The sequence below is a fragment of the Acyrthosiphon pisum genome, chromosome A2 (genome assembly GCF_005508785.2).
Source record: "Acyrthosiphon pisum isolate AL4f chromosome A2, pea_aphid_22Mar2018_4r6ur, whole genome shotgun sequence".
NCBI classification, from domain to species: domain Eukaryota; kingdom Metazoa; phylum Arthropoda; class Insecta; order Hemiptera; family Aphididae; genus Acyrthosiphon; species Acyrthosiphon pisum.
The window spans coordinates 83,814,888-83,842,206 of NC_042495.1; the positions used below are offsets into that span (position 1 = coordinate 83,814,888).

A 27,319-nucleotide genomic window follows, 5' to 3' on the forward strand; every position below is an offset into this window, starting at 1 on the left:
TTTTAAAAATTATTGTAAAATATATATTTTATTTTATAAAAAGTACTAAATTCTATTTTAAATTAAATAGCGCCTAACGCTGTTGTTGGATTATAATTTTATTTTTGAGCTGATAAGTATCCTTGGGAGGAATAAATTCCGTCAGTGTACACAAGTCACAAATATACCTTAATATGTACTATATGGTATAATATTACAGTAACAAGGCCAAATGTGGAATGAAGTTCCTAACAGCCTCTCACACGTAGGTACCCACAAAAGAAAAAAACCTACAGCTTCTTTAATAAAGCACTAATGTACCTCAAAATGGTGGTTTCAAGTTAAACACTTCGATTCTTAGAGCTTAGGGAAAATCTATAGTTGGAGTAAGTGTACTTTACATGTTTGTACTTATACACACGCGTGCATATAGGTACATATGCGCGTTTACTCCGAGCAGTTTTCAAATAAATACAAAATGTTTTGTCCTCTTGATTAATGTAATGTACAATCATATATATCCATATAGGTTTAGGTGGACCATTTGTCATGATTTTTATTTTTTTCGTCTTTTCACCTAAAGTCATAAAAACGGATAGTAACATAAACGATTAATCACACACGTGGTTCGACTGAGTGACAAATAAAGAACGAAAAAAGTGGTAGGAAGGTATCCTGTACAAGCATTCACGGTGGCTGAAATGTATACCAATTTAATGAAATAAAAAAAAAACGCTAAACAAAATACACTATCTCAAAGTGCATGACGCATACTATGTACCCGTTCTTGTTTTTTATTTATAATTAAAAATAAACGAACAAAAACTTTCAATTTACATTTGTTTGTTTTTTACAAAGTATTAAAATGCAATTTGTCACATGACAAAACATAATTTAAAATATACATCAACACCTGTATTATCATGAATCACTTAACCCTTTTTAATGTATAAAGTTTACCTATGTATTATATATATATAATATATATTATATAAAAATGGTCCAAAAAAACTTATTTAAGAAATTTAAAATGAAAACCCTCTCGTTTTTCAAGTGATAGTAAAAAATAATTTTGTGAAAATGTAAGCCCGATTACTCATCCCCTTCACATTCCACAAAAGTGTTAAATTATAGCCCAAAGAGGTTTTTCTTATTGTTTTTCAATTACTTATTTCAAATATTTGATACATTTTCCACTACAACCATTCTTACCTACCTACCAAAATAATAATTGTATATTTATTATTTTATAAAAAAAAAAAAATACAAAATATTTGAATAATCCAACAAAATTTGGTTTTTAAAGTTACCTATTTTAAAATATTTGGCTGAACAGTTGAAAACACTTCTTTCTGTTTTCTTTTAAATAAATTCAAAATTTAACTATGAATCTAAAAAATAATTTACTTAAGACAGAAAAATGTCATTAGATTATCTGTTTTTTTTTTTATATATAATTGGTATTTCTTATTATGATATTAGTTTTCTTTATGAAGATAATATCATTCAATGATAACATGCATCCAAGCCATTCCTGAGCACAACATTTAATTTCAATCAACATTTTTCTTTGAAGATGATTTCCCTTTATGTTTTAATTTATAAAATACTGTTATATTATTACATTTTTTTTTTGTGTCATCGACGACGCTGTCCGAACTGCTTAAGCATTACATCAACTATTATTTTAATACCTATAAATATTTGTTTTTCAAACACCTATTCACCTAGCCAAGTGATAGTTGGGCAGTTGTCAAAAGTAGATATCTATAATTTGAATGATTTGAATCATAATTCAATTATAAAATATAAAATATAAAATAATATGGAAATATTATAATTAATTCCCAAACTCCCCATAATCACTACTATAGTATTATTATTGTTTTCACTAATTTTATTTTCTGGCAAAGATATAAGCTCAAAGAGCTACATATTTTAATTTTAATTTTAACTGTATAATATAAACTAAAATATATAAGCTAACCACTATATTATGTAATAATATAAATTTACAATTCCCATAATAATATCGATTATTACACTTACTATTGTATATGGGCTACACAATTATTAATTTTAATATAATATTACTGACAAGTACAAAGGTTTAGTGTTTAATAATTAGACGTAGAATTATACTATACGTATACACACGTTAATTAATAATTAAATATATCATTAAAACGTTTTTAATTTTAATTTAGGAATGGAACGATGTCAACCTCAGGTGGAACCATAGTGACTATGGTGGTGTAAAGGATTTGAGAATACCGCCGCATAAGATATGGAAACCAGATATGCTCATGTATAATAGGTTAGTACACATATCGCATTAATATCTACGCCTTAGCAGATGATATGTACCACTATTATATACGTACATTTTTACATAACAGTATTATAAGCACAGTAATAGTATAACAGGTGTGTGTGTGTGTGTGTGTGTTATATCTTCACACATTTATCGTTAACAGTTTTATACGCTCAGGTAACGATGTAAAGAATTACGCTTTGTGGAATGAGCTGAGTCAAACACGGACAACTAGACCTTGATGGTTTCTGGGTGACCTAATGAAGAGTAGCTAACATTAGTGTGGAATGTGTTGGTCGTTGGAGAATGATGCATACAAAATTTGAATTGCATCCAAAATAGTTTAATAATATTTAGGGATTGTGAATACTGAATACGAGGATCCCAACGAGCTTTTGCACTGTAAAGTGTACCCCAATGTAAAAGTCAAAGAATTCGAAGTATTTTGTTTTCCGCTTTTTGCGATAATTTGACTTAAAATTCAAACCAATTACGTATAAAAATAAATAATTTTCTGTGAATAGTAAAAAAAAAAAGGAGAAGCCGAGGAGGGGTTGTTATTTTTCTTCATTTGGATGGCCATGTAATAGAGTCATAAAACACACTCAAGACAGTTGAACAGGATCTTGATTGTCGATTTATAGGGTGATTCTTGAGAGAATAACCCGTATTTATAATAAGAATACGGCATTGAAAAAGTTGCAAACAAAATTGTCTGTTTACTATTATGTCAAAATGTAAGGGACATAAAAGATAAGAGGCAAAATTAATGTGATAAAGTTGGAAAACCAACCAAGTGTAGATAGTTAAGGATATTATAGTAGATATAGTGGCATATAGATGTATATAACATGTATAAGTTTGACCGAACAGAATGGAACAACAAGCCACTGCAATAATATGAGTTAGAATAAATCATTCCAAAAGCATAGGGAAGTTTTCTGATAGTGGTGAGATCAGAATAACTATATAATCTAAGGAAGTTTGAGTGAAATTGAAAGATTTGCGTATAAAAAAAACGGTCAAAAATACCATGATAGTGAAGTGCCACAAAAATTTGTTAAAAATGCACTCTTCCACTTTTCTTACTAGGTTTTTCAGAATTGTATAATAAAAGACAAAATAAGGAATATCCAATGACATCCATCCATCATAATTTGCAATCTAATTTATGATTGCATATTTCAAACTACAACATGACTAGAACAAAATAAAAGAAGTAATTTGCAATTAAAACCAATCGACTGAGTAAATATTTAATCATTGGTGAATCGATAGGGCGTAGTAGCCGATAGGGTAACTACCCCCCTCACGTGATATAACAATATCGTAGACATATAGTCAACATCGAAGGCATATAGGTACAATTATTAGTAATCTTTAGACATGCCTATAAAGTACAAAATCAACTATAGCATATTGTAAATAATAAATAATTGGATATTAAATTAAGATTAACAGCTTATTATATTGAGTGACTAGAAAAAGAGTTTTAAACAAACGTGTAGGACCTCATTAAATGCAATACCTACTGAAACGGGATTACAATTATGGTTGAAAAATAGACTGGGTCACTGGGAGAAGAGACACTATATACAATAGTAGTATAGTTGGTATGCCTCTTCTAAATGTTCGTTATTGTGATTTTAACAATAAAATATAGTGTATTTACTAGTTTTTTGATATTTTATAAAACGTCGACGAAAAAAAATTTAAAATTACATAATATGAAAAATATTTGGCTAAATTGATTTATAGGGACTACGACGGATATCAATATACAGATTATTTTAGTAAATTTAAAATTCTCGATCACACTTCATGTATGTTGTTTGATATACTTATATAATACTTAAACATTTTAACAGTAATAGTCCGTCAAACGATGTTAAGAATACAGCGGGATAATATCAATACTGAAAACCCTATAACTAGACAAAACATATATATTTTCAAACTGACTGTACCACAATAAAAAATTCTTGTACGCCTCTACTCACCTCTTAAATCAAGACATACTATATATATTTTGTGCGTTTAAAAAATAAAACCTTATATGAAAACATGGCAGTTATTATTATTTCCTTACTATTTCTACGTGATAAACGAATACGCATTATTCCAGCGAAACTTAAAACTATAAATTATCTTCAACGAACCAATAATTACCTATACCTACGTAATATTATTGTTAATATAATATATCATATTGTGATCGCACCGATGTGTAAACCGTCTCTGAATTGTGTGTGTCTAGCGCTGACGAAGGTTTCGACGGCACGTACGCAACCAACGTGGTGGTCAACAGCAATGGTAGCTGCGTATTCATACCACCGGGTATTTTCAAGAGCACGTGCAAGATCGATATCACGTGGTTCCCCTTCGACGATCAAAAATGTGATATGAAATTTGGCAGCTGGACATACGACGGATTTCAGGTAAAGTCGACCGGACAACTACGCGAGTGAAACGGCGCGCGAAAGTGTGAAAATTTACTCCGATAATATAATATTATTAGGTACCTATCGATATCATTTTTCCCCGAAACAATTTCGCGACGTTTTATTTATTCTGTCCATCGAGTAATATTATTATTTTCATCGAACTTCGCGTCGTCGTCGAATTAGCCGGCTTGTTGTCGTGTGGTCGCAAGTCGCAACTATATAATACAATATATTATACTAACGTTATTAAACGCACGTTATAATTGCGTTACGTGCATCGTATGTTTATTGAACATGACGTTATAATATATAAACTAATGACTGCATAATATTATAATATGTAAATACAATATGGAAAATATGAAACGATATAAAGTCACTATACGCTGACGGCGAAAAGAAGGTTTTTTATTTTTATTCCCATACCTATATGGAAAACAACATATGGTTACCTAAATCTACTTGATTGACTTTCTGATCATAGTTTTTTTATTATTTTAGAGAATTTTCATAAATTACGCTAATAATTATAATATTATGTACCTATCGTGTGGGTTATAGGTATTTTGCCTATAAAATAGTTTTTATTGTATATTTCAGTTGGATCTTCAACTCCAAGATGATCATGGAGGAGATATCAGTGGTTTTATTACTAACGGTGAATGGGACCTGCTTGGTGAGCAAACAAAAAACCGTTCGTTTTAGAAAATGATTTTTTTTCATTTTTAACAGCTTTGAATTGTTTTTATTTTCATAATTTCTGATTATTTACTAATACATCAGTTTTAGGTCTACTTGTGGTTTTTCGAGAGAAATATACTGATAGTTATTTAGTAAATAAATAATTTAATTTATTATGGTAATTATCTTTTCGCATTGAAATATCGTTGAGTTTAAATTTCTCTCAAAAAACCATAACATTATAACGTATTATTATTTATTATACATGTACATACATACAAACCATAATTAATTAGTTTTGTTTTCATAGTTTTCAAATATGTAGGTACATTTCATTCTAGGTAGAACATTAATAATTAGCCTATAAAATTCGTTTATCATAGCATCACTTAGATACATATTACATAATATTATATATTATCAATGTAGTCATTAAAATACAAAATTTTTAGACAAATCGTATTCATTCATACTTATACGAATAAATAATTATTATTTGGGTATACTGAAACTCTTTAATAAAACACATTAATTTGAATTTCAAAATATTTTTATCTGTGTTGATATTATTAACAGATTTAAGAGAAATCAAAATATATTATGTGAATTGAAATACTTGAATACCTATAAGTATTTAATCTAAATTGTAATTTATTAACATATAATCACTATATCTATATTATGTGAGTATTTATACAAAAGTCATAACTTTGCCATAAAGTAGTAAGCATGTTAATTATAACCGTATATATTATAATCTCTTATACGTGAAGACAATATTCAACATTCATATGTTTCATGAGTTTCAGTTACCTACCTTTACATATTTTATTATAAATGTTTAGATCCGATACTTTGACATAAATAATTTTCCATTGAATATATATAGGTAGTGGTAGAAATCTATCTAATGAAATAAACCACACGACACAAATCAAAGCACATATTATACACATTATAATTTTAGGCATTATGATAAAAAACAGATGGGATTGGACTACGATTAGGACCTACCTATAATTGTACTTGTACAAGAGCTCTATTGAAAATACTTTATATATTATTAGTTATATAACTTACTTGTATACAACTCACTCGGCATACGTAAAAATATTATTCCAGATACTTTGCAGTATCGTTTATTTTATTTTCAATATACGAATTTTCATTAAAAAAGATGCAACCAGTTTTCGGTCATTTTCAAACGAAATCAAATTTTTATGTCTTCCAATTGTTATACATAAATTAATATAACTATTTTTCTATCACTTTGTAGTATTATAAATTGTAATAACAAATAACACGGATAAAACATATTCATTTGAATTTCAGCCTACAATGAAGCATCGTTCCATTTTATTTATATTCTCCAAGTGAAGATAAGGTAGTAATAAAATAAAAATAATTCAAACATAAAATATTGCTCATTAAAAATATACTGACCAATCATTATTTGATGGGAATACTTGCTGAATATATCCTTTAGTACATAGAATACATTTTCCTATGATTCCAAATATCCTGAACAAAATATATATAGTAATATAATAGAGATTAATATATTTTTAAATATATCTAATCCAAAACTCAAAATTATATTTATAAAAAAAATTGTATAAAATACTATTTCAAAGTTGCACTAAATCACATCGATTTAAAAAGCATGGTGTAGATAATAATTAATAGGTATACACACAAGAATTAAACACGATGCAAGTGACGAATTCAATGTTGGGATATTTATAAGTTCGTATTCCATGAAGTCCCTAAAAATGCTGATGATTTTTTTCTGATTTTTAATAATATAGTTATTTTCTTTGATCAGATCAAATAATTCAATTAAGTTCGACATTTTGAACAATGTTCCACATTTTTAGATACGATTGTATTATATACAATACATTTTAAATCAAATATTTTCTGTACTTACAAAAATCAATCTTTTATATTACCTATTCATTGTTCTATGAACGATACTTGTTTTTATTACAAATCTAACATAGTATTATTATTTATTAACGTAACATCATAGCTATCAATATACGTAGTTAATTAATTTTACTATTTACTATTTTACTAATAACTATGGTATGCAATATATTTTTTTTAATATTAGGATATATTATTTGAATTCGTCACTTAAAATCAATATTAGTCCTCTTAAACTTGAATTGATGAATAACAATACATTATTTGTATAATAATCACTTAAACACGTAAACAGTTTAGGTACCTAATTAGTTTATTCTTTTGAACGTAATTTTACATTTTTGAAAAATGGGTCACGAAATATAGTATTGACATAAGATTAAAACAACACATTAGATAAATACATCTGAACATAACGTTTGATTTAATGTTCATTATTTTGTTTCTTAGTTTGTTTGCACGTTAATTTAATTTTAATGATCATTGCATCTAATAATTAGTTTAACAGCTTGTTATTTTAATTTTTGTGCTACTAGTATGTATGTAGTTAAATATTAAAATATAATACGGTGATCCATTATAATAGAAACTTAGTATTATACTAATATTTACAATAATTATTGAAACAACTAGTTCAGTTCATATAATAGCCTTATTCGTTCATGGTTTTACTAAAACTTTACCTGTTTTTGTTTTTCGTGTATTATTTATTTTAAAACTAACTTGATTGCAAACAAATATCATATTATTTAATTCAAAATTTAACTAAATAATTAATATATTTGAAAATTTGATACGTTTGATATTAAGACAGTAAAAGTCATTTTAATTTCAATATGTAATAGATATATTTTCACGGAGACTTTTTTGTGAAACATTGTTTTGAGTAATACCTGTATATTTTGTGTTTTGGAACGGTTTAACAACTTAAATTGTAATCGTCTCATGCTTAATATCTCGTTTAAAATAAAGTTAATGGATCACCTCATTTATATTTTCCACCTCTAAACCCATTGTGATATTATAATATGTTTATTACAATGACGTTTTAACACACAATTGATGTTTTTTAATGTGTTACTTGTGCCACAAAAGTATTGATTCACTTGAAAAACAGTTAAATCATAAAAAAATAAATATTACCGTTGTAAATAAAATATAACGTCTGGACCGTCTGATCTGTATGTTATTAGTATATATGGTATCATGGAATATTAACAAGAGCTATAAAACAATATTTATGAATTTATATTACTTAGTAAGTCTTTAATTTCACATAGGCACCTACATATTTTTTTAATGGTATGATTTTCATTGTTTGTCTTTTATATTCTTCTACGCTTGTAACGTTACAATATAACTAACCAAATACCATTCCCACGAGGAATCAAGTTCACCAAATTTTTCTTCGCTATAACTGTGTTTAATATTTAATGAGATTTTTTATTTTATTGATCATAATCAAGATGAATACAAAAAAGTTTATAGATTATGAAAATAGTTATAAACTTATCCGGATACCTATATGTCATTTTTTAATTTGATTACTTGTGATCAAAATATCTCTTATTTACCTTAAATATTATTTGCTATTTATGCTGCGTAAGAAATACATTTGATTATACTACAATACTCAACATAAAAGGTAGCTGATATTAAAATTATAAATCGTATTTTAACATGGTGGTTAATGTTTGATAACTATGATACGCAGCACTCCAACCGCTATACGAGAATAAACGAGATACTTAATATAAATATTTTTGACGATTTGGTAATATTTTTTCAATCACGTCTCATATATTTTATGCTTTCAAGTTTAAACTAGTGTGTTTATACGCAATTTTGTTCAGAGAAAAACAAAAATCTAGTGTACCTACCAACTACCAAAGTGATTAATTAATTAATTCATTCATTCATTCATTCATTCATTCATTCATTATGTTTTTTATGGGAATGCAAAAATGTTTCACCCATAGATATAATTATAGCATACAGCCGTACAGGTAGTTAAGTATACATATTGAGGTACCTACCTATAATTTATAATATTATACATAATATTAAATAATATCTCAAACTATATAGTTTCCAAAAAACGGTGACGGTCCAGTGCGTTTAATAACCCAATGTCGTGAATACAACGATGATAATATTCTGACAATAATTAATATGTTTGTTTAATTTTTTTTTTTTAATAATCGTTTTCCTTCACACATGACTTATCCTTTTGGCAGGCGTTCCCGGAAAGCGCAATGTGATCTACTACAGTTGCTGCCCCGAACCGTACATAGACATAACGTTTTCCATCCTAATTAGAAGGCGCACCTTGTATTACTTTTTCAACCTGATAGTCCCGTGCGTGTTGATTGCGTCTATGGCCGTACTAGGATTTACTCTACCGCCGGACTGTGGCGAAAAGCTATCTCTAGGTAAACGAAATTAAATTAATAATCGTATAGTAAAATTAAATTAAATAACTATTTGTGTTTTTTTAAAACATGTCAGAGTGTCTCCCGTCGTGCAATATAATTTGTTGTTTGTGACATAATAATATAGGGGTTTTTATTTTTAGTCTTAAGAGTAACACAGTTTTATGACTATACATAATTATATATTATATACATATTATAATAATTATATCCAGTGACTAGTGGTAACATTATGAGTCACCGATGTATTATCTACGGTTCAGAACCATATATAACTATACTGTTCATAATGAAATTAAACTAATTAAATGTGTGTTAACATAATAATAATATGATATTATTACACTATAATAAAATAATGCATTATATAACATATACTTACTTTTTTCAGCTATTTTCACGTCTCTCTCGGCAAACCACTTATAAATGAACATTTACTTTTGAAACCAATTCGTAAAATATTGAGTGGTCGGACTGAAATTAAAAAGTTGTGTCCTTTTGGTCGGGTATCTTACCTATACTAACTTTTTGCAATTCCCAATATGTATCAAGCGATTTTTTAGTGGACATTAATCGAGTTCAACCAAAACCACGACCTTCAGGTTTTTATTTTTTATATTTACGAGCGTCTTTTGTCATGTTTTATACAATAGTGACGCGTAATCAACCAAAATGGAATTAATAACTTTTTTGCATTATTAGGCACGTCAACACAAGAATGAAAACCAAAAATTGTACTTCTAAAAATAATTCTTTTTAATCGTGATTTATTATTGATGTTTAAGATTATTTGTACTTACTATTGTTCAATGGAGTCTGATATATTTTACTACATGTAGGTAGAAAATTGGCTGTGTATAGATTACATACGTAATTTAAAAAGTAGCCATTCAGGACTTTTGTCATTTCGGTTCATGTAAATCAAACACACCAGAAATGTGTATAATTATATCAATATTTCAGTATTATTATTCCGTGTTACGTCACATAAGTGAGAGTCGTATATTAAATTAAGTATCAATAATTATTCGAACCACGACTATGACAGTCGTGAAATGTATCTGAAATCGCAATTATGTCGATAAAATCACTTCATTCTATCCACATCTGTGCATTAATATAACGACATTAAACTATAACAGCTGTGACAATTATTATCATACTATTATAACGATAAACCGCAATTAAATTAATGGGGTGCTCAAGGATAAAAACGTCTGATCCAGCAGGGATGGGAGGTAGTGCATCGTTTTAGAACTCGACCGATGGGAAGGTGCTTCATGTCTTTTCACGCACACATCACACGCACGCTAATTTCGATCTACCCGACTCGTTTCCGACCACTGCGTTTAAAACAATAAATAAATATTTTATCATGTGATATTATAATGACATCGTATTTTGTGCATATATTATATATCGGAGGAGGTGGTGGTAATGCGCACGAGAGAGACGGACATTTTGCGAGGTAGCGAAAAAAAATTGTTATTCACACTCGCACACACATACACATCAGTAATATAACACAATATTCGTGCGCATCACAAATTTTTTTTCTTCTCTCACTTCGCAATTGCTGTGTATATGTGTGCGTACATGTGTACTGTGTATATTTTACACATTTTTGGGACGTGTGGAGCTCAACAATTTTCGTGATATACCTACCTCTGTTTTGTTTGTTTCGTTTTTGGTTTTTTTTTTTTTTGTTTTTTAAATCAGTTTTTTACAGACATGAGAGCCACGAGAAGCTTGAAAAACTACTCTTGTTGTCCGAATCCGTACGTGGATATCACTTTTACCATATTCGTTCGACGCAGGACAGTTTATTACATCGTCAACTTGATATTGCCGAGCGTAACGCTGGCCGCTATGGCCATGCTCGGGTTCACGCTGCCCTCAGATTGTGGCGAGAAAATGACCTTAGGTACCTACATGCGTACACAGTCTCACACATAACAAAATAATATATTATGAACTCAAACACACACAAACACACACATACACACACGTGAACACGACTACACTCTCACACGTTTACACACAGACGCACATTCACGAACACAAACTCAAACACTCACAAGCAAACACACCCTCACACATTTGTGAACACAAAGCGCGCGCGCCAAGACAATAATATTATATTATAATATTCTAGTGACAGTCGTCGGTGACACGACCTGCAGACTATAATATTATATTATGATAATAGTATTATATTATTATTATTATTATTATTATTATTATTATTCATAATATATATTATGTATATGTATTTATATGTCTGTATATAATGTAACAGTTCAATACTAGATATACTTGTTGTACTATCTATTATTACGAACCGTGGTAACCGTGGTTCTACGAGACGTTTTCTGCAGATTAAGCGGGCGGCCGGGGAAACGATGTCGTTAATATTATTATTATTTTATTTAACATTTTATTTTGTTTTGTCAATCTACCATAATTGGCGTATAAATATAATTGTTTTAATTAAAGGTGTAACGATTCTCCTGTCGTTGACCGTTTTTCTAAACATGGTGGCCGAGACAATGCCGGCTACTTCGGACGCAGTTCCTCTTTTAGGTAACGCACGGCCAACTGATCATTTTTGTATACAATATACGTACTCGTTTTACACGAAAATCTATGCGTATATGATATACAAAATATAATGTAATAACATATTTTATAATTTTTTTTCGTGGTCACACGACTTGGCTAAGGAGGGCACACAAAACTACTACCACACTGGTAACCGAAACGCACTGAGTATATTTTTTTTCATTATATATGAATTTATATAAATATATATATATACATATATTGCAAAAATATTATTGTATTTTTTCACAAACACATTTGAGGTCAAAAATGTTAAGTACTCTATATGTTTTTTTGTTATTATTATTATAATTTTTTTTTTTTTTTTTATTATTTTAATATTATTATTATTATTTTTTATTTTATTTTAATATTATTATTATTATTATTATTATTATTATTATTATTATTATTATTATTTTTATATTTTCTAATGACAGCGTAGTAGATTTTTATTGACAGGAAATATTATATTTGCATATAACTAAATTAATTTCTGTATAAATCTATCATACATGGGTACTACATAAACTGAATAAACCCAAATTAATTATTTTAGTACCATATATTATTATAATGTACAATGTACAGTGTACACAGTTACATAATATAATACAAGTATTCATAAAATATAAAATACGATATGATCAATATTTAATTTAAATTCCAAGATGTAAACTATTATTCTTAACGGATTTAAAAAAAAATTACCTCCAATTTACATACAATACCTAAACGTTTTTTTTTAATTTTAATTAATCAGCTAAATATAGGAAGTTCATAAAACTAACTAATTACAGTATCTATAAATCTATACTAATATATTTATGAATAATATTGAAAATTATTGTAATCACATTTTGGTTTATAGCAATAATCTTAACACGACTCTAATTAACCATAATATTTTGACCTCGGTTGATATTTTCTTTTTTTAGGTATACTAACAAAACAATCAACTTTTTAAATTGTGTATGTTTCTTAATAATAAAATGTATCAATCATAAATGCCATTAAATAGTTTGATGATACCTTTATACGCAGTTAGATGTAAAATCATTTAAGAAAATATGGAGTTTTCAAACATTTCCTAAAATAGTTATCTGAAAACGTGTATTTATATTTAAAAGAAATTTCAATGTTATTGATAGGGCAGGCTATCGAACAAAATTACGGGTCATTAACTAATAAACCGGTTATTAGATTTTACACCATTAACTTTTAAAGAAGCTAACTCGGACAATAGTTTTTTTTATTAAAATAGGTATTTGATTGAGTTTTGTTACAAATTTAATTGTGTGGTTCTTTTTAAAGATAATTTTTTAAAGTAACAATATAAGTTATTATTAGTTACTGTGGAAATTTATAGCTGAAAAGAATTGTGTTTGTGCTAATTATTTTAATAGATTTTGAACATAAAATCTATAATGATTCTATTGTATTATTATTTTATTGTCACAAACGAATTATATAATTAAAAAAAAAAAATATCAAGTATATCTAGCTTGAGAGGAACTGGAGACCAGGTTCCCATAATTTATTGCATTGACAATATACACATTTTCAGCTTATCAAAAACGTGTTGTAAACAATGACATTTTATATTAATTTATATTATTATACATTTTTTTTTTTTGCAAATAATATGTATTATTTTCAATAATTTATTAAAATCATAATTAATATATTTTTTTTGATGTTGGCGAACAGGAGTTACGGTTTTGCTATCGCTTACATTCTTCCTAAATATGGTGTGCGAAACAATGCCACCTGCCTCTGAGTTACCACTGATAGGTATAATCAAATTAAAAGTTTGTTATTTTTCTTTGTGTTGTTGTTGTTGTTGTTTTTATTATTATTATTATTATTATTATTATTATTATTATTATTATTTGCACCTATTTGAGGGTTTGTACTTGGATGGCAGGGGTGCAACAATTGGGGGACTTCAATTAATAAAAATCAAATTTAACGCGTACCATAATATAAACATCGCAATAATACAAAAAAAGATATATATTATTATTGTTTAAAAAAAAAATTTTTAGTTTCGGTCACAAATTGCTTGGAGGCTTCACATAGTGTCAAGTATTTTTTTCTTTTTTTTTAATTATTTTGATACGGCCAAAATAAAACAATACGATAAATGCTTATTAGATATTAGATAAATATTATGCTTGTTAATGATAATAATAACATATTCTAGTATTGTAGGTTAACACCTACAAAAGTTATCCTGTGGGAACACATAACGATGTTTTGCTCGAAAATTAACTGTCTAATTATTTAAGAACGAATTTCGTCAAGTATCAAACTTGTATAGACTTAAAACGCTTTGTTTAAACACAACTTTTATTATTGTTGTTATTATTATTATTTTGTTTATTATTTTTATTATCTTTATTATTTTTCATAGTAAAATATGATTACATATACAACTCCAATGAACTATCACGGGTTTTTGTTTTCCTTTTTCATTCGGCCCCATCATGTTTTTATTTTCCTCCTATACATATTTATATTATATAGATATAATATATATGTATAAAAATACGATATACGTACATAATATTATATATATTATAATAGGTATAGAGAAAATTAAATAAATAGATGTTTTTTTGTATGACGTATATTATATTATAATGTTATAAATATTATAATATTATCATAACGTACCTATACTGCACGTGTTAAAAAATAAAACATAAATATTACTGAATGCATATACTAAATCGTACATGTATGAAACTATATTAATATGTCATTTAGAGCGCTTAGTGCCTATTTTAGATTTATAGTTGGTTAGTAAAGTAATGCTCGGGATACACCCATAGACAGACACAAGTCACAAACGCACAGTACACGCACAGATACAGAATATTATACACACACACACACACACACACACACACACACACACACACACACACACACACAAACACACAGTATATACGTACACTAACACACTCGCACCCTCACACACACACACACACACACACAAACACCCACCCTCACACGAACACCCCTCGGCAAATTTATAGACGAAAAAAAATATATATATAATATATATATTATAATATACGCTTTAGAATGCGCTTTCAGACGCGCACACTTAACACACTGAACATACCCCGATTCCCGTGACTACAGCAGAAACCGCCACCAAGGGGATGCAATTTAGTGGTTTCAAAAGAATAATAAACTCATACGGGCTTCGATATCGTCCGGGTGATAATGTACATTTTATTCTATACTATTATAATATACCTCCCACTCGCCGGTTCACCACGATTTCCATTATCCCTCCACGTTACCTCAGCCGTCTCACGATCACCAACGAACCACAAGTCCTCCGTTCTCAAGACCTAGCTATACCACCACTAGCTCCCGATAAACATATATAGCATTACAATCGAAATAAAATATAAACTATATACCTATACGTATACATATTATATTATATTCTTATATTTATATATGTGTGTATATAATATACTCGTATGTGTGTGTATAATATGTATATATATATATTATATGCATATAATATATATCGTACAAGATCGATAAACAAATATCGTGTAGGTAACCATAATAATGCATGTATTAATATATATTTTTGTTTTATATTTTTTATTATTTATTACATGAAAAACAATATTGTTTAAAATGTCTTTGTATTTGGACATAATAAACGTCTTAAACTTTAGAGTGTGGAGTCCTTTAGCTTTCTACCAGAGTCAGTGTTCGCTTGATTAGTGTTAATAATATACAAGTCAAGCAATAATAATATCATTTTTTTATACGCACTGTAAAAAAATACTTTTTCTTATTATACAATCATTATATTATAGTACCTTTCAATTTTAAAACAACAACGTTGCATCGTAAAAAAACGGAAAGTTTTATAAATTATATATTATATTATATATTTTTATAATGCGATGAAACTATTTTGGAATTTCAGTCGATATATTATCATTATAATATTATAGGTTCCCTGCATAATAATTATATTCTGTTACTTACTATTTATTAACTATTAAGACATAATATTATATTAGAAAAACAGTTAACGGGATCGCATTAAACGTATATCATAATATGATAATAATATACCATAAACAGCACTGTATTATTTTATTTCACCCTTCGAACCTGGTCTCCAGAAGAAAAAACTTATCGTAAAGAAATTATTAATAATAAAAAAAATAACTATGGCAAAAAATAACGACCAAAAACATACATATATTTTCTCCATGTTAAGTGACCTGAGAAACAAAAACCCAGTGAGCACACACGTAATAATTGTATTTTTGTAGTTTCCGTGTAGTTAGCTGTTTTGTTCGAGTTTATTTTCGGTTTCATTTCAACACTACCGCTGTATACTATTCATATAATATTGGTATAACATGTATTAAAATGAAATTGTATTCATCAACAACACATATAGGTACAGAAGATTATAATATTATATAATCATTAGGTCTAATATATAATTTGGCGTACAAGACTGTTTGACATTTGGTGTCGTCACTAGTAGGTACTCGAATTTTCGTCCACTAGTTTTACTACTTATTTTTAGTCACCGTTAGCCTATTATACTTATACCTAAAACGTTATCATTGATTTAATTTTGTTGTTATTATTATTATTATCACTATAATAATTATTATTATTGTTATTGTTATTTTTATTTTTATTATAATTATTATTTTTATTTATTTTTTTTGTTTTGTATTATTATTATTATTATTATTATTATCATTATTATTATTATTATTATTATTATTATTATTATTATTACTATTATTATTGTTATTATTAATATTATTATTATTTAATGGAATGTGTGGTGTTTGGCATTTATGTTGTTTCAGGAGTGACAATCCTCCTATCACTGTCCGTATTCTCACTCATGATAGCCGATGCCTTACCACAAACATCTGAAGCTATCCCCTTACTAGGTCAGGCAACATTAAAAATAAAAACAAATAAATACATGTCGTATTAGGAATAATTTAATATTAATTAAATATATATATATATATGTATTTAATCATATATATATAGGTATATCTATTTGAATGTGTATAATATATGCATGCAAGTATGCAACGTATATATGTATTCACTTAAATCTTATATATATATATGTTTATATACATATTATATTTATATTGAGTTATATAAATTATGTTTCATATTTTATATACATATTTTTATACTTGTATTTATATATATTTATACATATTATAATATTATATAATATATATATACATCTATTGCTGTGTAACCATAACCTAGTTCGAGTTTTTCATTTTGATTTTTTCCATTTAAATAAATCACACGCATATATATATATATATATATATATAAATATATTTAAAATTATGTATATATATATATAATTATATATGTATATTTTTTAATATATATACATTATACATATACATGTTTTGCGGAATTTTGTGGTTTGTGTTCAGCTCAGCTTGCTCTTACTTTCTCTGTTTTCTCGTACATACAAAATAAAATAACACATTCAACACACTTGCAACAACACAAACAATTCAAATAATCAAAAATAAGGTATTTTGTGTCTGAAAAAATAAAAATAAAAGTAAAACCATAACGCTATGAACAATTACCTATAGGTAAATCTTTTTTTTTTTTTTTAATGGACGAATGAATGATTTATATTATATTCTACAAACATAACTTCTGAGACTTAAAATTAATTTTTTGGGGAAATTCTATACTTTTTAAACTATTTGTATAAAAAAACTTGAAAAAAAATTACTAAAAATAAGAATAACACAATATGTAATAAAAAGTTAGATTTTTTGCATAAAATTAAAATAATTGTATTATATTTTGATTTTCATAATTCTCGTTTAAATATAGAAATGATAAAATATTTATGAAAATTAAAATTAAAATTAATAAATAATGAGCATAGTATATAGTCCTCAAATAACTCTTAAGTCACACCGTTTCGGCCTTTCGGGAGAAGGACTTCTGGGACCATCAAAGTTCATAGCGATATGGTTATCGAAATATTGAAAGCACAAAATATATACAAAATAAATTATTTACAATTATCAATTTTCTTTGCGAAAAGCCGAAAACGCTTGTACAATGTACATAATACAAAAACACAAAAAAAACATCATATTTCTTCAACATCATTACAAACATTTCTATAGCATGCTATCTTTTTGTTTATGTTTCGTAAACTACTTGATCGTCACCGTGTTTCATTGTGCATTCGTATTTGTATTTGACATTCTGCTCTCAGTTGTCCGATAAACCATCTAAGCAGAAAAAAACTAAATAAGAAAGAAGCCGTGCGAATGTTAAATAATATTTTTTTTTAAAAACTACTACTAAATAAATACGTATATTAATATATATATGTGTATGAACATCTACATGCTTATATGTTAATATGCACTACTAAACATTTTTAAAAATGTACACAGTTTTGTTCGTGTGATCATGAATACGTGTCAGTATGTTTTATTTATTTATTGTTTTTGATTTCACTCATTACAGTAGTTTTCTGATTGTTAATTTATTTTCATTTTTTTAATTTTCTCTACATTTTGTTTCTGTTCAGTTTGTAACACCACACTATTTAAACCGATACAAGGTACCAGATGACGTGATATTGCAGACTGCACCAGTGATCTATTGATTTCCAAAAGTTAAACATGATTATTAAATAATTGAAAACATTTCATTATTATTATTATTATTATTTTATTGCAAATCAGTATAACTATTATTTATTCATTCATTTTTATATAATATATTATATTATATTATATATGTAAAGTAAAACGTACATTATTACTTATTACAAAATGTTGATATTATTATTTGAATTTTATTTGATTTGTTATCATTTTACGTTAAAAATATTTATCAACGATTATTTCACCATTTCCTTCCTTTTCCTCTTCATTTTATAATTTATTTATTGATTTTATTTATTTTTTTTATTTAATTATTTTCTCTCAATGTTGTGTGAAAACAATAAAACTGATTAAACCGATGTTGCCGCGTCAAAGATAAATCAAAGATATTAACCAATTATTCGTATTGTAAATTAAACAATATTTGTTTATTTCACAAATTAAAAAATGGTTAAATATTAATTAAAAAAACAAAATGTTTAATCAATCATATATATTACTATTATAATATATTTGTGGGCCCCTCTGCCTCCAAGTAACAAAGCCGGTAGTTTCTTAAAAATTATTTAGCTAATTTTACACATGACTTCATGCAAATCGGTTAAAAATAAATAAATACATATATATATATATATACATTATAAATGCATTTTACGTCAAGTTAACGAAAACATAAAACTAAAAGGCGTTAAAAACTGTATTCTACCCCCCATTAAAAATGTACAATATTTAAAAAATAATTAATTTACAACTAAATATATTTTTTTTAATGAAAAATAGAAACAAGTAAATAATAAGTTATTTTAACTCCGATTTGTATAAGTCATTTAAATTATGATTACCTTAAGACCATAGATGATGAAATCTGGTGTAATTGTTTTTAAGTAAGGAGTATGTACATACGTCTGTCGTATATACATCCATTTTAAACATCTAGCGAAGTTTTTGTGTAAACTACTAATATATTAAAAATTACGTACAAATAATTAGTTTGGTGTCTTATATTATTATTATTTTGGTTTTTATTTTCACAAAACAAACATGAGAATATATTTTACACTATTAATATTATTGAAATTCAAATGTTATTAAATATTTATGTCGGTGGTAAAAGTTAAGGTATAGCAAAATTGTAAGATGACACATAGGTATATGGCTGTTGTAATTCTGGTTTATCATTTATTGTCTAAGTGGTTGGATTTAACTTAGAGTCCTGGAGGTAAAATTTATTTTTTACTGCAAAAAGTTACAAGTTTAAAGTAATAGTAGTAGTTAAGGTATTCATTTTTATATTAGTATATATAAAATACCTATTAAGTATTACACTTTTAACGCGTCAGACAAACATAATATATCGTATTCTGAACAGTGAATTTATACTTCATCCAATAATGTCAACAATATTTCAGTACTCATTACTAAGCCCAAATACGCGTAACTATTTATATTAATTACAAAAACTGATTCGTAAGAGAAAAGGTTACAAGGCTTACACATCGTATGATTATAATTTTTTTTCATTTTACCTTCATTATATTATTATTATATTATTTGATTTGTGTATTAACCATATGCAGTTCGTATGATTTGATTATTACTGTATTCTGTTTTTTATGAAATGAGATTTTGTTTATAGCAATAAATCATTTTTTTATATCAACATCGTGCAGCAACTTCTATTACATATAGATATAATTTAAATGAATGTTTCTACTTTCTACCATGTCATAGACAACATTTTAAGAAAATATTACACATGTAACAGTATAACAGTATAATATAAAAGTATAATTATTGAGTGTCCATTATTATTATAAATATTATAATAATATTATCATTATTATTATTATTATTATTATTATTATTATTATTATTATTATTATTATTATTATTATTATTATTATTATTATTATTATTATTATTATTATTATTATTATTATTATTATTATTATGTATACAGTATACGTAAAAGCGCTAAAAACGCGCCCATGCATGTGGACACGTCTTTATATTTTTTTTGTTTTGTATATATATTCATAAAATTTAGGGAATTATTTGTATAGATACTTTTGTTTAATTCATCAACTAAAATCAAAACAAAAGTACCTACTTCGCTAGATGATCAACAAAAATATAACTTCATTCTATAATCATCCGTGGTCTAAAGTGTTCATTATATAATGATGATGATTTAAACAAGACTTGATCGTTTATCAAAAATTAAATTTAAAATATAAAAATAGTTACGAATGTTACGATTATATTATTGTATTACTTGCATGAGTAGTACATTACTTTACATCTGTCTGTCTTAAATATACAAACCTGTCTTGTTTATGTCTGATTTTATTTTACAATTTATTATCTATGTAGTTTGTTTAGAATACTTTTTACTTCCTCAATCATTACATTTCAAAATAGATGATATTTTATTTGTTTATAAGAATCCACATATGAATTCTACAGTGACTTGGAATTTTTTATTTTTTTTCAAATTTAAGTTCAATGTAATAATAAAGACAATTATAAGTATAATATTAGTTCGTACAAAAATGTAATGCATTATAAATTCAACCTTGATTAACATTCGAAGTCACAAGTTAGATTACATTTTTTGCACTTAGAAAACATGAACGCACGATGCTTTAAAAACAACGGAAAAAAAATAAATACCAATGCGATGATTATTAATATATATTTTATTGTGTTCCTACGGCCTTTAGGTACTTATTTCAACTGTATCATGTTCATGGTTGCATCGTCAGTCGTGTCCACAATCATGATTCTGAATTATCATCACCGTAATGCGGATACTCACGTCATGTCCAAATGGGTAATTAAATTATTATTACACTATATATTAGAGTATTATATTGAAATAAAGAATAAATATACACTAAGACTACAAAAAAAAAACAACAGGGCACAAGAATAAAGTGGTCAAAATCTAGCTACTATTATGATACAAAATATATTTTATTTTAAATTATTAATTAAAATTAATATTGAATTAATAATATTATGAAATAATTTTCTAACATTTTCTATTTTAAACCTTATTTTTTATTTATAACTATATTTTCATAATATAATACATAAATTATAAAAAGTATTAGACACAAATATTTTTTTAGTAAAATTACATCTATAGTAAATAGTAATATTAGAATAATAATATGCCTATTACATTTACAATTTAAAACTTTAAAATAATTTAAAACCATAATATTATTAGGTGATCTAATATTTTCGACGCACGAGTGTAGCAAAATTGCCTATCCAACGCGCCGCTACACTTATCGTAACACGTTTTTTATATTAAAATATATTATTATCATCATTGGTGGTTGAAATGCAGTTTCATAAAAAATATATGAGGTACAATTAATATAAATTAATGAATAAAATCAATGATCTGTTAGTTAGTAGATAAAGTTTAAAATATGACGTAATTAATTTCAAATATGAAAAAATAAAATCCAGTTATTGTTTTACAGCAATTTATATGTCATTCAGTTTAGATTCAATTAATATAGATAAATTCTAAAAAGTATTGTATACAACATAATATCAAAATAGATACATTCATACATAATGATTTATTACTTCGTAATAAAGGGCGTCCGTTAAGGGGCGATAGAGCTATGCCTCCCTTCAATTTTTTGTTATAGTAATAGAGTACATTTTTATAAATATTTTTAAAAGCTATTTTTTCGAATAACAGTAAAATGTTAAAAAGTGTAAAAGCTCTAAAAAAAATATATTTCGGTACTCTCACAGTCTCATTATGACAAAAATGTAGTAAATAAAATATTGTCAATTTTTATTAGGTTTGTAATAGATTATACACACAACACTGAAATTTAAAACTTTATATTATATTATAATATGTTAAAATCTATATTTAGTGTAGACAGTTCAGTATTGCTATCACTCAATTGAGTATTTATGAGAGTGGAGGAGTTATAAGGGTTTCCGCAGTCCCACAGGAAATTTAGTATATTCATATATATATTTGAAAATAAATTCTAAAATATTAATGATAAACATTTTTTTGGTATTAAAGAGTATTTTATGTTACAATACAGATGAAGGCCTAAAGTTTGTTAAAAAAAAATCAAAAATTATTGTAAACAACAAATATTTTTAAAATCTACTATTTTTACAGTAATTTCAATTCTTATATGGTACAATAGTACCTATAAAAGTTAATTTAGTTTTTTAGTATATTTTTATAAAATTATGCTTAATAATAACGCCCTTCGTAAATACTCAAACATGTAACACTTATATGAATTTAATTTTTAAAAAAAATAACCACTGAAGTCGATCTGCTATATATTAACTGTTATGGTTGTGTTGAATATGTTGAAAAACTGGTCTTGAATAAGACCAGAGACGATCTGTTAGCCTATATGCGTCTACTAAATAATTCACAATTTCGACAAATTGCATCAACATTTTAATTTCCAAAGCTCGTAATTAATTAAAAGGATTTATGCTAATTTTGTTTCTGGTTCTAAGAAAAAGTTTTGAGAAACCTTGTATTTAATTTTCAAACCTTGGGTATGTGAATTTAAATTTTAATTAATTTATAACTAAAAATAGTTTATGAATTGTCAAGGTTCTGACAATTTTTCTCAAAATTAGAAATTTAAACGTTTATAAATTAATGAAACTATGTATTTTCGATACTTTAAATCAGGGGTCGGCAATAGGCGACCCGCGTATGGGAAATAACTGGACCATCAAAATATTATTTTTTAATGCTGGTTAACACGTAACCGCACATCACAGATATTTTATCTATTTATATGATGTATTTGGATGTATTTTGGCTCCATATACATATGTTAAACTTCGTTCTCCAAAATGATGTATTTAAAGAATAAATAGCGTTCAAGATTAACTGATATAGTGATATCCACCTTGAAAAAACTCTGCTCATTAGTTGTTGAAACTAAACAAAAATGCGTAACGTTTTAATTGTAAATAACATAAAACAGATTTTTTTTCAAAGGCAAGCCCTGCTAGGATCACATTTTCGGTTGATACATTCTGGTATTATAGCAGTCGATTAAGTCTAATAAAGAATATTTTTAATTTTTTTATATGCAAAAATTATTTATATTAACTATTTTATTATTTTATCTATTATTTATTGGAGGATAATGGACACTGGAGGAACACGGTATCTCGTTTTTGGAGGAAAATGGCTACGGCCAAAAATTCAGAGGCGTCATTTGAGGTGTTGCAGGGTATACTTATGCATACCTACAATGTATCAAGATTGTATTTTGCCCTGACTATAATTTTTTCGTACCGAGAAAAATAATCTTTTTTAATTGGTCTTAAGTCAACTATGGCCATGATATATTATCATTAATGCATAATTTAAATGTTATATAAAAATTTTTGGTTTATATTTAATATTTGATGTATAACTGAGGATTTCAGGATTTGTTTTATATACAATGTTTTTAGGTACAATAGTGTCTATAAATATTTAAATTTAAGTAATTGGAGCACCTACTAAATTAGTATAATTAGGTATACAATATTAGAATTAGATTATTACAGGGATCGATACCGTTTCAAATTATAACAGTTACGGTTTTAGTTCTTGAGAACGGTTTTTAAAATTTTATGGTTTTGGTTTGGGTTTTCAAAAAGGTTTTTCAAATATTTAATCGGTTTAAAGAACAGTTTTAGAAAATTTTTGGATTTGGTTTTTGGAATGGTTTTTAAAAAATTCCATTTTATTTTCCTGTCTAATTACTGTAGACTCAATTTTTATTATCTATTAACTATTATAAGGGCTGAGTTTAAAGCCCTGAAAATTCAGGGTTGGCACGAAAAAGCCCACCCGAAAAAACCCGGGCTGCTTTTCTGGGTTAAACCCACTAATTTTTTTTTTAAAACCCATATAACCCGGGTTACTTTTTTGGATAAAATAGAAGTTCGCTCTTATTTTTTTTTTTTAACTTGTGTTAATTTTCAGAAAAAAATTACCTAATAGGTATTATTTATTTTTCTAATTAAAATATTAAATTGATTTGAAAAAAAAATTAATAATTATTTTTTTAATTAGGTAGGTACAATTTAAAGAATAAAATAGAAAAAATTACACACTAATGGTCAATAGAAATCTTTTATATTTAATAAAATTCTATTCTATTTTTAATAAAAAATTCCGATTTTTATTTTTTTCGGATAGGTTTTTTCAGAAAAAAACCGATAAAACCACCCATTATTACTTTTACATTAAAACCCATCGGGTTTTTTCTAAAAAGCCCGGGTTTTTGCCAACCCTGCCTGAAATATGGCTACTTTTTATAATTAGTGTACCTACAATAGGTATACGATATAACAAATTTACGTTCAGCAGAACTAATTTCGTGTTATTAACTTGAATATTTTGTAACTAATTTAGGTGCCTCGTGCCTACTTTTGCATTCGACATAGTATTATGTTTTCATATTATGGTTGAGATCATTATTCGATTATATTAATATTTAATTGTATATTACAATAACATCACACTATATTATTTGTATTTGCAATTTTGAATCATAAGTTTAGTAATAATATATATATTAATATTTCGTAATACTCAATAATTGCATCGGGATTTTCATCAATTTCTTCGTATAAAAATAGTAGAATTACAAATAATATAATAAACTTTATGAAATTCAAAGAAACCAACATTAGTTTCAAATTTTCATCGGTTTTTCAAGAACGGTTTTTCAATTATATGGTTTCGGTTTGGGTTTTGAAAACGGTTTTTTAAGGTCTTAGGTTTCGGTTACGGTTTTATACCCGGTGTTTAAAAGCTTTTGGTTCCGGTTCCAGTTCCGGTGTTTAGAAATGAGAAAACCGCGGTTTCGATACCTGGACTTTATTAGATGAAAAATATAAACATTATAACTGTTTGTAGTAATTCTATAATACAATATATATTGGCCTGCTGTACAATTTTTTGATCTGCTTAGCTGTTAGCATACCTACCTTACAATAAGTTGAAATGACGCCCCTGCTTAATGAGTTAAATATTTTTAAATGTATTTACTTACGTACAACATTGTATAGAAAATTCAAAATTCTAATATAAGTATTTTGTCGACAACTGTTTATGCTTAAGAATTCCCGTTTTTCAGATTATTTCGAAAAGTACTGGGGATTTCCAGATTACAATCTAAAATTGATTATGTTAAGCTTTAGTTAGATGGAGACTATACGAGTATGACGTCTCCTTAAGAGGTTATTGATACAAGATTTTTACCACATATTAAGGCAACAAAATATAATACAAAGGTATTTAAATAATTAAATGTGACCGTTTAACTTATTATTACCAATTACTAATTAGTAGAGACTAGAGGTACCTTTATGCATAGTATAATATGCATTACCTATCTAACAATGTAAACGCAAAAACAGTTCAGTTACAGAAAAATGAACTATAAAATACTAACAACATTTTTTTTTTTATATTTTTTTTTTATTATAAAGTGTTCCTGACATACAAGCTGGTCATCTAACTCATTGATAAAATAGTAACAATATTTAACATTTACTGTAAATTTAACAATTTACAGTTGATAAGCGTAATTAATTACAATTATTTACAACAAATTTCAGGCATTTACATCAATAAATATATAGGTATAAATAATGATACATTTAAAATAATTATAAATTTATAGGTGTTGTATTATTTTTTTATTTTTTTTTCTTATTATTAATATTATTTGAGCTGAGATAGGGCATCATAGGAGGGTAAGCTTATCGCTGAGTTTGAAATGTTTCGCGCTACTGGCGTTGTTTAGCTGGCCAAAAAATTGATCGTGAGATTTTGTATGTAGTCTTTGGTTGATGGGAGTTTGAAGTCGGTGTGGAGTTTCTGATGAACCAAGGCGCGTTGGATATTGTACGTAATATCTTGGATTGGAAAACTTGGATCTTATTTATGTGGGTTTTGGCTCAGTTTCCCAGATAGGGGCAGCATAGAGAACTAAAGGTCGTAGAATTTACTTGTAAAAAAGCTAGGAGCAATTCCAGCTATGGGCGGTTTGACAGTTGATTAAAGGCGCATTCACAGCTACATCGTGTGTCGTGTCGTGCGAGTGCTTGGTTATTATATGGCTGCGACTGGTAACCAATATGGTTTAAAAATTGAGCAGTAGTCAATTCTTGGTATACTCGGTTGCAACTTGGTTATTACATGATACCAAAAAA

General features: G+C 26.6%; 1 protein-coding gene across 6 annotated transcripts in view; it reads left to right on the plus strand.

Annotated features, from left to right (window-relative positions):
* The window catches only part of LOC100162309 (acetylcholine receptor subunit alpha-type acr-16), an 84,000-nt gene that overhangs the window by 52,699 nt on the left and 3,982 nt on the right, over positions 1-27,319 (plus strand). Inside the window, exons 4-10 of one of the 6 annotated variants that reach the window (XM_016806826.2) lie at positions 2,187-2,296; positions 4,551-4,731; positions 5,338-5,413; positions 9,585-9,779; positions 11,509-11,703; positions 17,261-17,347; positions 21,802-21,911. In XM_016806826.2, the coding sequence (XP_016662315.1) occupies positions 2,187-2,296; positions 4,551-4,731; positions 5,338-5,413; positions 9,585-9,779; positions 11,509-11,703; positions 17,261-17,347; positions 21,802-21,911 (954 nt within the window). Of the gene's footprint in view, positions 1-2,186; positions 2,297-4,550; positions 4,732-5,337; positions 5,414-9,584; positions 9,780-11,508; positions 11,704-12,275; positions 12,363-14,090; positions 14,175-17,260; positions 17,348-21,801; positions 21,912-27,319 lie in introns of all 6 variants that reach the window. The other 5 variants (XM_029490468.1, XM_029490467.1, XM_016806827.2 and 2 more) reach the window with 5 other exon arrangements.